This window comes from Podarcis tiliguerta (genome assembly GCF_965153285.1).
Source record: "Podarcis tiliguerta genome assembly, chromosome: 5".
NCBI lineage: Eukaryota > Metazoa > Chordata > Lepidosauria > Squamata > Lacertidae > Podarcis > Podarcis tiliguerta.
The window spans coordinates 8,787,714-8,800,307 of NC_139538.1; the positions used below are offsets into that span (position 1 = coordinate 8,787,714).

General features: G+C 43.2%; 1 protein-coding gene across 3 annotated transcripts; it reads left to right on the forward strand.

Moving 5' to 3' along the window:
• The first annotated feature begins 1,695 nt into the window (after nt 1-1,695).
• Nucleotides 1,696-10,078, forward strand: EIF4A2 (eukaryotic translation initiation factor 4A2). Of its 3 annotated transcripts, none has more exons than XR_014511743.1 (12): nt 1,696-1,818; nt 3,743-3,785; nt 3,866-3,998; nt 4,245-4,384; nt 5,787-5,955; nt 6,176-6,285; nt 6,542-6,685; nt 7,003-7,140; nt 7,537-7,626; nt 7,861-7,940; nt 8,527-8,631; nt 9,274-10,078. XR_014511743.1 is itself a non-coding variant. In XM_083442351.1 (11 exons), the coding sequence occupies exons 1-11, from the start codon at nt 1,790-1,792 to the stop codon at nt 9,416-9,418; spliced, it is 1,221 nt and encodes a 406-aa protein (XP_083298477.1). In that variant the 5' UTR covers nt 1,696-1,789; the 3' UTR covers nt 9,419-10,078. The 3 variants fall into 3 exon arrangements, 1 of the variants encoding a protein (XP_083298477.1); XR_014511744.1 differs by having other exon boundaries at nt 8,527-8,627; XM_083442351.1 differs by lacking the exon at nt 8,527-8,631.
• Nucleotides 10,079-12,594: the final 2,516 nt, after the last annotated feature.

A 12,594-nucleotide genomic window follows, 5' to 3' on the forward strand; every position in this document is an offset into this window, starting at 1 on the left:
GGGCTGCCTTCAGAGGTCTTTTAAAGATAGCTACTTATTTCCTTCACATCTGATGGCAAGGCGTTCCACAGGACGGGTGCCACTACCGAGAAGGCCCTCCGTCTGGTTCCCTGTAACCTCACTTCTCGCAGCGAGGGAACCGCCAGAAGGCCCTCAGCGCTGGACCTCAGTGTCCGGGCTGAATGATGGGGGTGGAGACGCTCCCTCAGGGATACAGGACCGAGGCCGTTTAAGGCTTTAAAGGTCAGCACCAACACTTTGAATTGTGCTCGGAAATGTACTGGGAGACAATGCAGATCTCTCAGGACCGGTGTTATGTGCTCCTGGCGGCCACTCCCAGTCACCAGTCTAGCTCCTGCATTGTGGATTAATTGCAGTTTCCGGGTCACCTTCAAAGGTAGCCCAACGTAGAGCACATTGCAGTAGTCCAAGCAGAAGATAACTAGAGCATGTAGCACTCTGGCAAGACAGTCTGCAGGCAGGGAGGGTCTCAGCAGTAGGGTGACCTTGGACCAGACACCATCTCTTAGCCTAATCTACCTCGCAGGGGTGTTGTGGGGGGTGAAATGGGGAGAACCATGCACACCACCTTGAGCTTCTGTGAAGATAAGGGTGGTTTATAAATGCAAAGAAGAAGACAACTGTAGAGGATAGAAAGTGGTGGAAACTGGGCCAGAATGGATTCTAGGTGCCCGTGATGTGTAAGAAAAAGGAACAAAAAAGGAAATCAGGTTATAGATAGATATAAGTAAGAGATGGAGCGGCCAGGAGAGGGGCAGAATTGGAGTGAAGAAGAAGGAAGAGAGGAGAAGTAAGGGGCATGAAGCAGCCACTTTTGCTGAAGCAAGCCAGATCTTGAGTCCGGTCTCTGCCTGGACGGGAGACCTCCTTGTAGCACACCTTCAGCTCCATGGAGGAAGATATATATATATATCTGAAACAAGCCTGAGATTGATACATATAAAAAGATCAGGCTTGTTTCAGGTGCCTTATTTCTCGTCTCTTCCCCCTTCTCGACTCCAATTCTGCCCCTCTCCGGGTCACTCCATTTCTTACTTCCCCTCATGGATGCCCTCAGCCCGTCCGTCTTGCACCCATTTTACAGTCTCCCCTTCAAGGTTTCTCCTCACACTCATTTCACCGGCGCCCTTTTCCTCTTATTCTTCATTTATCACCCAACGCCCCCTGGTTTCCCCACCCCCTTCTTTACCTTACAACTAACCTCCCCTCCCCCATTCTCTCCCCCGTCCTGAAGCAGCAGCAGCCACTAATTCTCCCCGCTCGCCCTTATTTCATTGCTCCTCCCCACTACGATTTCAACCCAGCCGCCTTCCCCGCCGGAGCAGGGGCGAACTCGGAAACCCCGTTTACAAGACTCGAGGTGGCGGGAGGAGGGGGAGGGGGGAAAGCGGGACGCAGTCGGTCTCCTCAACTGCTGCAATATTCCTCCGCGACTCACAGCGTAAAGTAGTCCCACACAAGGTCTCGCCGTTTTCCGGATTGAGAAAGCCAGAATCCTCGTTAGTCTTCATTAATGGGGGTTGGGAAAAGCATACAAAGCATCCGGTCCTTCTCGGGACCAGCAGGTGGGAGGAAATGGCTGGTTCTGTGGTGGGCTTGCTCTTGCTTTCCCTCCCCCCACTACGCCGCACCGCAAGTTGCTGTCCATATCCCTCCGCAGCAAGAGGAAGGGGGAGTAAAAGTAGTTCCGGCCAACGGGAAGGCTATATAAAGCCGGCGCAGCGGAGGCGCTGCCTTTTCAGTTGAGGAGAGCGGTGGTTATCGGAACATGTCAGGCGGCTCCGCGGATTACGGCAGGTAAAGTGTGGCGCGCGGGGAAAGGGAGGCGCGGCCCTGCGTGCCAAGGGCGGCTTCGGGCTATTTAAGGCTCGAAGCGGAGGCGTCGAGAGTGACGGGAGAAGCGCTTTCGAGGGCCGTGACGTTGGACAAGCGGGGCGGCGAGAGGGACGCGCCATGGTCGCTCCCAAGGCCGCTGCGGCTGCCGTCCTCTTCGCCCTCCCCTCGCTCAGTAGATTGAGGCCCCGACCTGCCTCACTCTCACGGGGCGACGGGACCGCCTTTCCCCGATCTCCCCTTTGTAAATGCCTCGAATAGTACAGCCCGCAACGGTTGGTTCCCCCCCCCCATCTCGCTTTCATGATTGGTGTCTTAGTTGCGCCGCATCGGGGGACGGCCTCCCCCCCCCCCCACTTTTACACGGAGGCCGCATGGTTTCGTCCAAGCGGCGGCCAGGAAGGCTGCCTCCCCGAGCGCGCCTGCTTCGGAAGATTCCATTTTCACTCGATCGAAAAGGGGGGGGGACAGGGTCGGGAGGGGTGCGGCTCGCAAGCTGTTCTCGTCCGTCGGCGGCCTCGGCAGTCCCCGGCGTGTCCTCGACTTGCGCAGTCGAGGCTCAGGGGCGGGGTTCTCGCGAGATTTCGGCGAGAGGGCTGATCACGGGAAGGACGGGGACGGGAATGCACGGGTTGAGAGCGGGTCTCGCTGCTGATAACGAGGCACGTGTCCTGCCTTCATTTTTCTTAGCCCCCCCCCCCGCACACATCCTTGCAGGCATTGTAAGGTGCGAAAGCTGCTTGTCAAACCCAGCTTTCCTTAGATTGCAACATGTGCTGACTGAAGATAAATGGAGTAGCTTCTCTTCCACGTGTAGGCCAGGGTCTCCCTTTAACGCGAAAATGTCTCCCCCCTCCCCAAAAAAGATCCTTCCTTAATGCAATGCATATTGTTGATGTGAAATTTCCATAGAAAATGACTTTAACGTACTATGGCCGGGGCTGTAGATCCGGATTGGGGTGGGGGGGTTGATCTGGATCCGCTCAACCTAAAATGGCGGGGACAAACTGTTTGCAACAGTGAAGCAACCTATGAGCATTTTTTTGAGGTAGCAGGTAACATGTGAGAAGTAGACTGCAATCTGCTTCTAGCTTTCTTCGGAAAACAAAAACGCCTACCAAATTTTCCTTAGTTTATAAATGACTGTATTCCTGATGGTGGCCTGTATGCAGCACGTGCTGTGTGTGGCCATGTGATTGCCATGCCAGCATTATACTACACAAAGATTTCAGTTCTGAGTGCCACTGGTGTTTGATTCTGGTCTAAATAGAAATTGAGAGTTTATGCTTTATCACGAAGACTTAAATGTATTAAGTCTTTAGTGTATAATGGTGGAGCTCACCACCTTGTGGAAAAGTAGGTTGAGTGAAGACTTGCCAAGTTAGTCTTGGGTCTAAAAATTTCCATTTCACAATACACCAAGTACATTTCTGACAAAGCAATAAATGTGGGATGGTCATCCTGAATTCTAAGAGTGCATTTAATCTGGGTCTTAACATTTTATGCTTACAAAATATACATACTAGGGTTTGGAAAATGAACAAAACCAAATCCCTGATTCTTTTGAAATGGCATTTCTTGATTTAAGGATGATTTTTAAAAATACAGTGAGCAGTTCAATAATGGTGATATTCAAATAAGTTGCTTAGAGTAAACCAATTTAAATTATTGGCCCTAATTTAGTCACCAATTTCAGTTTATCTGCTCTAAAAGTTAGTTGCTTTCCAACTTATGTTGGCAGTTGGTAGATGGCAGCTGTAACATTGTTGGGAGGTGTGCTCTGGAGTAATTCATCACAGCATTTGTATCAGTTTTTAATTTTGTTGCATCCATAGAAGTTTGAAACTTGCTGGTTTGGCTGACAGCTTTGGCTTTTTTATTTAAACAGAGACCATGGCCCAGAGGGAATGGACCCCGATGGCGTCATTGAGGTTAGTATTTCATTGATAGTTCCTTTAAAATGTCGATAGGGATGATGAGTGAAGTAAAACATTTTTCTTTTCTTTTGCAGAGCAACTGGAATGAAATTGTTGACAATTTTGATGATATGAACTTAAAAGAATCCCTCCTCAGGGGCATTTATGCATATGGTTTTGAGAAACCTTCAGCTATTCAGCAGCGTGCTATTATTCCATGCATCAAAGGTAAGCTACTAGTAATGTGCTTATTATTGGTAGGTACTAAGTACTGTTCTTTGGCTTGAGTTCCCAGCCTTGGGGTGGAAGTAAAACACATCTTTCCTTGTAAAGTGAGATGATGGTATACCATCTTTCGGGACTGACCTGAAATGGAGATAATTTGTAACTGCTGATCACTTGAAAAGGAAATAACAGTTAAACTGAATCCTTGATGTGTTGTGTGGGAGCAGTAAATATCTATCCTTTTTTTAGGGTATGATGTGATTGCTCAAGCTCAGTCAGGTACTGGCAAGACAGCCACATTTGCTATTTCCATCCTGCAACAGTTGGAGATTGATCTCAAGGAGACCCAAGCACTAGTATTGGCCCCAACCAGAGAACTGGCTCAACAGGTATTGATAGTGTAGTTAAAAGCTGCTTACATGTTGCATAGGTTTCAGGTTTCACAACTGTAGGACAGTTAACATTCCTTGCAGGGTGACATCTCATCTCTGGGTTATAAAAATGGAAACAGGCCTCTGTCCCACTAACTTTTCTCCTTTAAATACATGGAGAGAAGTCAGCTGGGACAATGGGCCTCTGAAGCTGTGATGAAGCTGGGTAACAGCTGTGTAGGAGTGATGAAGGGGCATATCCACAAGTCTCCATTATATTAAAACATTTTAATCTGAATTTTAAGTCTTCGTAAAAAAATAAATAAGGGCACTCTTAAAAAATGCATGCAGTTGTGCAACATGGAAACTGCAGTGCGCATGTGATCAGTTGATTTTTCTCTGTATGTATGTAATTTGTACTGTGTGTGCTTCAGTCTCTTAAATCTTCTGTTTTGAACAGCTTTTTGTGGCACTACACATTTCCATTAAATTCTAGTTCTTCTGAATAGAACATTCAATATTGCGATAAATGTTTAAGACCAACATAGAACTTCTGGAGAATTTTATGGTTTGACTGAGTGCATAACAACTTTGAAAAATATTTGAAACAATCGCCCAAGTGACTATGCATTTGCTGTTAATCCAGTTCAACAAGAAGATCCTAGTGAACTTTTGAGTTGAATTTTACATCATTTCTTGTGGAAGACAGCAGGATGTTAGCAATGAAATTAAGCATTGACAGCAATCCATAACTTGCTTCAGGGGAGGAAAGGTGTCTAGGATGGGTTGACACAGCATCAGTTACTTTTCAGTTTAGATGATTTTGCCTAAGTTAAACTGCTTTAAATATAGCATTAAATATATAAATAAGGCTATCTATAACTGGTAATTTGCAGTTCTTAAGTGGATATACCAAGCTGTTTGATAAATGATAGGTGGACATGTAAAGAACCTGCCAAGTTTCACCTCTAATCTCTGAGGGTCATTTATTTAAATGTTACCATAAAGTTGTACTGTAAGTTGTACACTGAAACAACGTGGCCCAGGTAGATCTTAGTTTTAATAGGCACTACAATGCTTCTGCATGTGTGGTGACTGGTAGCTATTTTCTGTTCCGATGTGCAACCAAAACTAATCTGCAGTTCTACATTGGGAATACTTCATATCCCTTTGCAAAACCAAGGCTCCCCTCAATGTAGAAGAACAAATACTTCTCTGTGGTAAACTACCTGACTGAGGACAGCTTCAGATGTACTACATTTCTTTTGGAGATAACGTTTGTGGATAGGAAAGGCATTGTAAAATAACCAAGTACAAGTTGCATGTGTCAGTCACTGCGCACAGTATAGATTCATTGCTGTGGCTGGTGAATAAGTGGAGCAATGCTTAATAACATTCTAATTGAGATATATTATTTCAGATCCAAAAAGTTATTCTGGCTCTTGGCGATTATATGGGTGCAACTTGTCATGCTTGCATTGGTGGCACAAATGTTCGCAATGAGATGCAGAAGCTGCAAGCAGAAGCTCCCCATATTGTGGTGGGAACTCCAGGACGTGTGTTCGACATGTTAAACAGGCGTTATCTGTGTAAGTAGTGAAGTGCTATTTAAACTCTTAGTGGGAATGTGTTTGAACAAGCAGTGACTAAAATATCTTAATAGGTGTACTATTCAACTGAATAGGCAGAAGTTCCAGACTTCTGTGCAAGATTGGTGGTTTAGCATTGATTTTTCCTGCTGAAGAAGAAATCAAGTGTGGTTTAAAAGAACCCTTATAATGCTTCCAAAATGTTTCCTTTTCGTTCTAGCGCCTAAATGGATCAAAATGTTTGTATTGGATGAAGCAGATGAAATGTTGAGCCGGGGATTTAAGGATCAAATCTATGAAATTTTTCAGAAATTGAGCACAAACATTCAGGTAAAAGCAATCTCGCAGTAACAATGGCCGTTAATTTGGCTGTATTGTACTAGTGCAGGTAAAGTTACAATGTAGCTGCGTAGTGCTGTATTGTCGTTCCCCCTGCACAAAGCAAAATTGTCTCTTTTCTATCCTTGTCTGTTTTGATTCCACGGCAGACAGGGACGCTTGGTTTCATACATTAGCTCCTCATTGACCAGCTTCTTGAGCAATTTTAGACCAAACCACTTAAAAGAAACACTCCTTTTCTGTTCAGGTTGTGTTGCTGTCTGCCACTATGCCAATGGATGTGCTGGAAGTGACCAAAAAGTTTATGAGAGATCCCATTCGTATTCTTGTGAAGAAAGAGGAATTGACCCTTGAGGGTATTAAACAATTCTACATTAATGTGGAGAGAGAGGTAAGGGGGAAGTTTAATAATCTTGAAGGCACTTCTTGTACAAGCACTGTGCTAAAACCACAGAAGTTGGGGCTACGCCTTGGCTTCTGTGGTAATGCTAGCACGGTACACACAAGAAGAAGAACAAATGCACTGGATCAGTAAAAGACTTGGGTGGACCTCTTTCTTAATGTCCAGTGTCCTAGTCTGGAGTTTTGGTGCAACACTACTTAATGTCTAGAAATACGAGTCACCTTTATTAAGATTCTACTTTGGAGTTTTATGTGTATCTCATGCAACACTCTTGTGTGTACATGACAATTTCCTTAACTTTACAGGAATGGAAGCTTGATACTCTCTGTGATCTGTATGAAACCCTGACCATTACGCAGGCTGTTATTTTCCTTAATACAAGGAGGAAAGTAGATTGGCTTACAGAGAAAATGCATGCACGAGACTTCACTGTTTCTGCTCTGGTAAGTGTTGATACTGAAGATGCATTGCATGCCATGGTAACTGAGAAGCAAATACTAATGTTTGGTGTCATGGGAAGTGGCATTCCTAGTCCAAATGGCATGGTATTGCATACTTGAGTGGTGAAATTTGAGCACTGGAAGAGACTTCTAGACCCCTTGGAAGCAAGGTTCCTCTTTTGCTTAACTCCATTCTTAGAGGTTTAAACCTGCTACATTCTTCATCCCCTCTGTATTTTCCAGTGTACTTGACTATTGCAGATAAGAAATGTGCCTCAGTTACCAGAGGAATAGTTTAGCAAAGTTTTGAATATTTTATATTTAAAAGGCCATAGGTTAAAATGGAGAAGCCTTTTGATACTTCAGAAGTTGGTTAACAAGCTTTATCTATCCATACAGCATGGTGACATGGACCAGAAGGAGCGAGATGTTATCATGAGAGAATTTAGGTCAGGTTCAAGCCGTGTCTTGATCACTACTGATTTATTGGTAAGTTTCCATGGTCCCTGCCTTTTGTGCGTACTTACCCAAAGCTGTTCTGTTTGGTGCAGGTTCTTGTAACCTGAGCTACTCAAGCTGTTGGAAGAGTAAAGACCATGCTCCACTATGGACTTGCATTATTGTAGTTCATCACTATAACATGGTCAACAAAGCTATAAGTATACTGTGACCCTGGGGGAAGTTTTTTGTGTGTTTATAGTAATTTATTACTTGGGTTTGTAGGCTCGTGGCATTGATGTGCAGCAAGTATCGTTGGTTATAAATTATGATCTGCCGACCAATCGTGAGAACTACATTCACAGGTCAGTTGAATTTCCACTCAGTTTCCATTCCGAAGCTTCTTCAGAATCTGCACACCCTGAATACTTGTCTTGCTTTCTTGCATCATATACTACAGTGTGTGTACGTGCACATAGTGTTGTGAGGATGGGAGGGGCAGAGCTTCTTTGTTAGCCAATGAAACAAAACAGTGGGAAAACTTGTTTGTATTGGAACCTCAGCAATTAATTATTGTTTTTCGGGATAGAGCTGCTGAATTAATGTTCTGTGGCATGTGTTGTTGAGTCTGCAGAAGTTCTTTAAAGAACTACTACTGTTGTATTGTGATTAGGAAAGCAGAGGTTTATGTTGTTTCCAAAGTTGCTATTAGTTTTCCTTCCTAGAAGTAAATACTTTGCCTCTTTCAGCTTGTTCTGTTGCTTTATTGGAAGTTTCTTTGTGCCAATACCTTCACTGCTGCTCTTTGGTTCTTCTTACAGTGGGATTCTTTCTCTGGTGTATCTTCTAATAGCTTTCAGTTTATCTCCCTAAGCTTAGTTATCTATCATAGTGGCTTTGTCCCCTAAACAAAGTAAATTGTACCTTGTTACTTGATGTAAAAAAATACAGGAGTCGCTAGCCCAGTTGATGACGGGAAGGTGCTCAGAAGCGACGTTGGCGTAATTTAGGACGTGGATTCGTAAGCGGCACACTGTTTCAATAAAGAGCGAGTTGGTATTTATATACTTTTCTTTTGTAATGATTGTTGTGAGCTATGTTTTGTCTTAAAAGCTCTTAATACCTTGGTCAGGTGAAAGCAGAAGTTGTGGGTTTTGTTTTTTTTAACCTGTATATCTCCAGTGTGCCCTGTAAATGATACTGCAAAAACTGGTGGTTCTGCAAAAAGTGGTGGTAAGTTTTCCCACTGAATAAATTTGTGTCTTTGAGGAAGTAAATGTAATGTTTGGCTTCAAGGGATTTGGATTTGGAAAATTTTGGTTAAGAAAAAAAGGTTTGTAATTTGTAGGCTGACATCAAGCTCTGTCCATGTTTAAAAGCCGATAGTGAGCTTATAATTTGCCTGAGTTATGCAGAAGGGGGGTGGGGGAGGTTAAGTTTTGCTGGGTATAACGTGGCTTGTCTGTGCTGCCAAAACCTTTCTTTAGTTGGTATCTGCCAGTACTCAAGAGAGTAAAATAAATCTTGCATATGCTTTCGGCACAAAAGAATAACGGTGCTATAGTACAGCGCAGCAATTGTGTGACAACATTAATCTGCCAGTGAGTACCACTTAAAACAATTTTTGTCCCTGGAAACAGGCTATTTAAAATGAGTTTAAAATTAGCTTCTTTATACTCTTTTCCCTGTTCTGTGCAGGATTGGCCGCGGTGGTCGTTTTGGCAGGAAAGGTGTGGCTATAAACTTTGTCACTGAGGAGGACAAGCGGATCCTTCGGGATATTGAGACTTTCTACAATACTACAGTGGAGGAAATGCCAATGAATGTGGCTGACCTCATTTAATCCCTGGGATTGAGATGTTTTTGGAATGCAGTGCTCGCTGTTGCTGACTAGGCGATCCACAACGGGCATTGTGCTTCTTTCTTGGGAGATACATTGAATCTTGTCTCAATGCTCATTACGGATCAGAAATACAGATTTTTGATAAGCAAAGCGACATTTTGTCGTGAGCTTTTGTGGGGAGAGCCTTTGGCTTTCTCCTCTTTAGGGTTTTAGACTGTTGGGGTTGGGTGGAAAGTCATGGGGTCTGTAAATTTTTTCTTTATTAGAAATTTATTTCCTAGTTCTGTAGAAGTGGTTGTGCTAGATGTTCTTTTTCATTTAATTATTTACTTATGGACTAAAAGGTATAAGTGCTGCATAAAATCAGCCAATTATGTTAAACTGGCATACCTACCTTTATTGTATATTATAGTTCTATAATAGACTAAATTGGCCTTTCAAAATGACTAATCTTTTATAAGAGCATTAAAAATGCATTTTTGTTTGCTATGTATTTATTGAATAAAGTATTGAATTAGTGTTAAGTGTGATCTGGACCCTGTTGCTAAACCCCAGCAAGCAATCATTACTATTGTCTTAGTTAGGGTTAAACCCATTAAAATTGCCATTTGCACATGTCTTAATGAAGTTTGAATGTTCAATAAAATGCTTATATATTCACTTGACTGAGCTGTAGGTTTCTTTGGATAAGTGCCTATAGTCTTGCATTAGATGCACCAATATTTCATTCTACCCTTGGGAAACAACCACATTTACTTGAGTCTAATGTGCCAGAGTGTCTAATGCACACCTTGTTTTCTGCAACGTGATTTGGCCAAAAGTGAGCATTAGATTTGAGAAAATATGGTTTTTACGTAAATTGATGTGCTAAACTTTTACTCAGTGGTGATAGGCCTTTATAATCTGGTTTTAGCGTATTGGTGCTGTGTCATTCATTAGATCAACAATTTATCTCTTGTTTCTTCTTCAGCCCAGGACTTTTGCATCCTTTCCAGCTATATGACTTGCGCTTAGACTCACAGAAAAACTTTAGTCTGTCATTACAAATCAAATAAAAATGATTCCACCTTGCAGAAAAAAACTGGCAACCCAAAGGAGCAAAAATCAAAACTGGCCTCTGTCAGGGGTATAATTTCACAGTATTATCTGCTGACACTTAGACTAGGAATGAATAAGCCTTTCTAAATACTGGAGCAGGTAGATTTCCTGAGGAAACTGGTATGTTGGCCCATAAATAGCACACAGCCTTACAAATTTTAAGGGTTTAACTTGAACCAATGCACCCAACTCTGAGCTCTTGACAACACAATCCTTAACTTCCCATGTGATTGATTGATAGTCTCAACTTTGAGTTCTGTATGTGTGCCTTAGATGAGGGATTACTACTTTCATCAGGAGAATAGCAGTACTATAGCTGTTGCTACTGTGGCTGGCAAGTTTCATTTCTAACATTGGTGATTTGTAAACTGATTTAAAAAGTTCTTTATATCCTGCACTTTTAGCATACTTGCTGCACGTATCAGCTACAGTGGTACTTCAAGTTACAGACTCCGCTAACCCAGAAATAGTGCTTCAGGTTAGCTTTGCTTCAGGATGAGAACAGAAATGGTGTGGCCGTGGCACAGCAGCGGAGGCCCCATTAGCTAAAGTGGTGCTTCAGGTTAAGAATGGACCTCCGAAACGAATTAAGAACATAACCAGAGGTACCACTGTACTTGTCTCATGGGGCTGGCTTTTCACTCGTGTCATGGCCAGTAGTTTACATAAAGCCTTCTACTAATGCTACAACTTGTTGCTTTCTGCCATAATTTGTGAAGTAAAATAGATCACAAGTAAACGAACAGCTTCCCCATTGGTTGCTGCCAGTGATGGTTAGATTATCTCAAAAGGGGGATATAGATGCAGCTGACAACCAAGGGGCCAAACCAAAGGGCTTTACTCTCCTGGGCAATTTGGGAGGTCAGCTGTGAATGTACTTTCTCCCATTACCTGATGCGCTGGAGGGTTGCAGCCTTTTATTCCTTCAGCTCAACTACAGTATAGGCAAAAGCAGTGGCTGGTTTGGATCCAGGCTTTGCAAATGGGGACTTTGAAGGTGACATGATAGAAGTTTACAAAATAGGTGTTGGAATGAAGATAAATGAATTTTTTTTCACACTAGAAAACTTGTGGACATCCAAGGAAGATAGTTGTGGAACCTGCCTCTGCAGGAGGCAGCGATGGGCACCAAAGGATTAAATTCATGGGGGATGAGGCTTTCCATCACTATTAGCTATAACAGCTATAGCTACAATATTAGCTATAATATTTCTGAACACACCAGATCCTGGAAACTGGAGGGGGAGATGGCTATTGTGTCCAGATCCTGCTTAGGGTTTTCCGCAGGTATTGGCTGCTGGCCACTGCAAGAACAATGCTGGAAGAGATTGGTCTCCAATAGGCTGTACCTCTGTCCTGTGTGTCATTCCCATGCCCCAGCAATGTTGGGTCTTCAACACCAAATTAGCCACCTTTCAGTGTAGGTCAACAGGAAAAGTAAAATCAATGCAAAAATGTGCATGGTGAAAGGTATTTAGGAGTGAGATTCAAAGTTATTGGTCAAGGACAAAGTACAGTGGTGCCTTGCAAGACGAAATTAATTCCGCGAGTCTCTTCGTCTAGCGGTTTTTTCGTCTTGCGAAGCAACCCTATTAGCGGTTTAGCGGCTATTAAAGGATTAGCGGATTAGCTGCTAAAAGGCTTTTAGCGGCTTAGAAAATGGGGATGGGGAGCGAAAAAAAATCTCAAGACTCACAAGACATTTTCGTCTTGCAAAGCAAGCCCATAGGGAAATTCGTCCTGCGAAGCGCATCGAAAAACGGAAAACCCTTTCGTCTAGCGGGTTTTCCGTCTTGCAAGGCATTCGTCTTGCGGGGTACCACTGTACTTTGCTTTCTTATGAAATGTAGCTTACACTAAAACTTTCCTGGAGGTAGCCCTGCTTAAGACACAAGCAAAGTCTGTAAAGCTTATGCCATAATTTGTGTAAAGTCTTCAAATTCCACGGGATAATTTATTTCCATAAGACCGCTAGGTGTAGAAAAACCTATCCTGAGTTCTTGTGCATTCTACAGCAACCTAAACCAAAATCCCAGTGAATGACAATACAGTAGAAGGAATGTTAAAGTGAATTGGAC

Bases quoted from the DNA above. Each gene is read 5' to 3' on its own strand.
- EIF4A2 (XM_083442351.1), top strand. From the start codon at position 1,790: ATGTCAGGCGGCTCCGCGGATTACGGCAG. The intron at 4,385-5,786 runs GTATTGATAGTG...ATATTATTTCAG, and splicing joins CCAGAGAACTGGCTCAACAG to ATCCAAAAAGTTATTCTGGC. The intron at 7,141-7,536 runs GTAAGTGTTGAT...CTATCCATACAG, and splicing joins ACTTCACTGTTTCTGCTCTG to CATGGTGACATGGACCAGAA.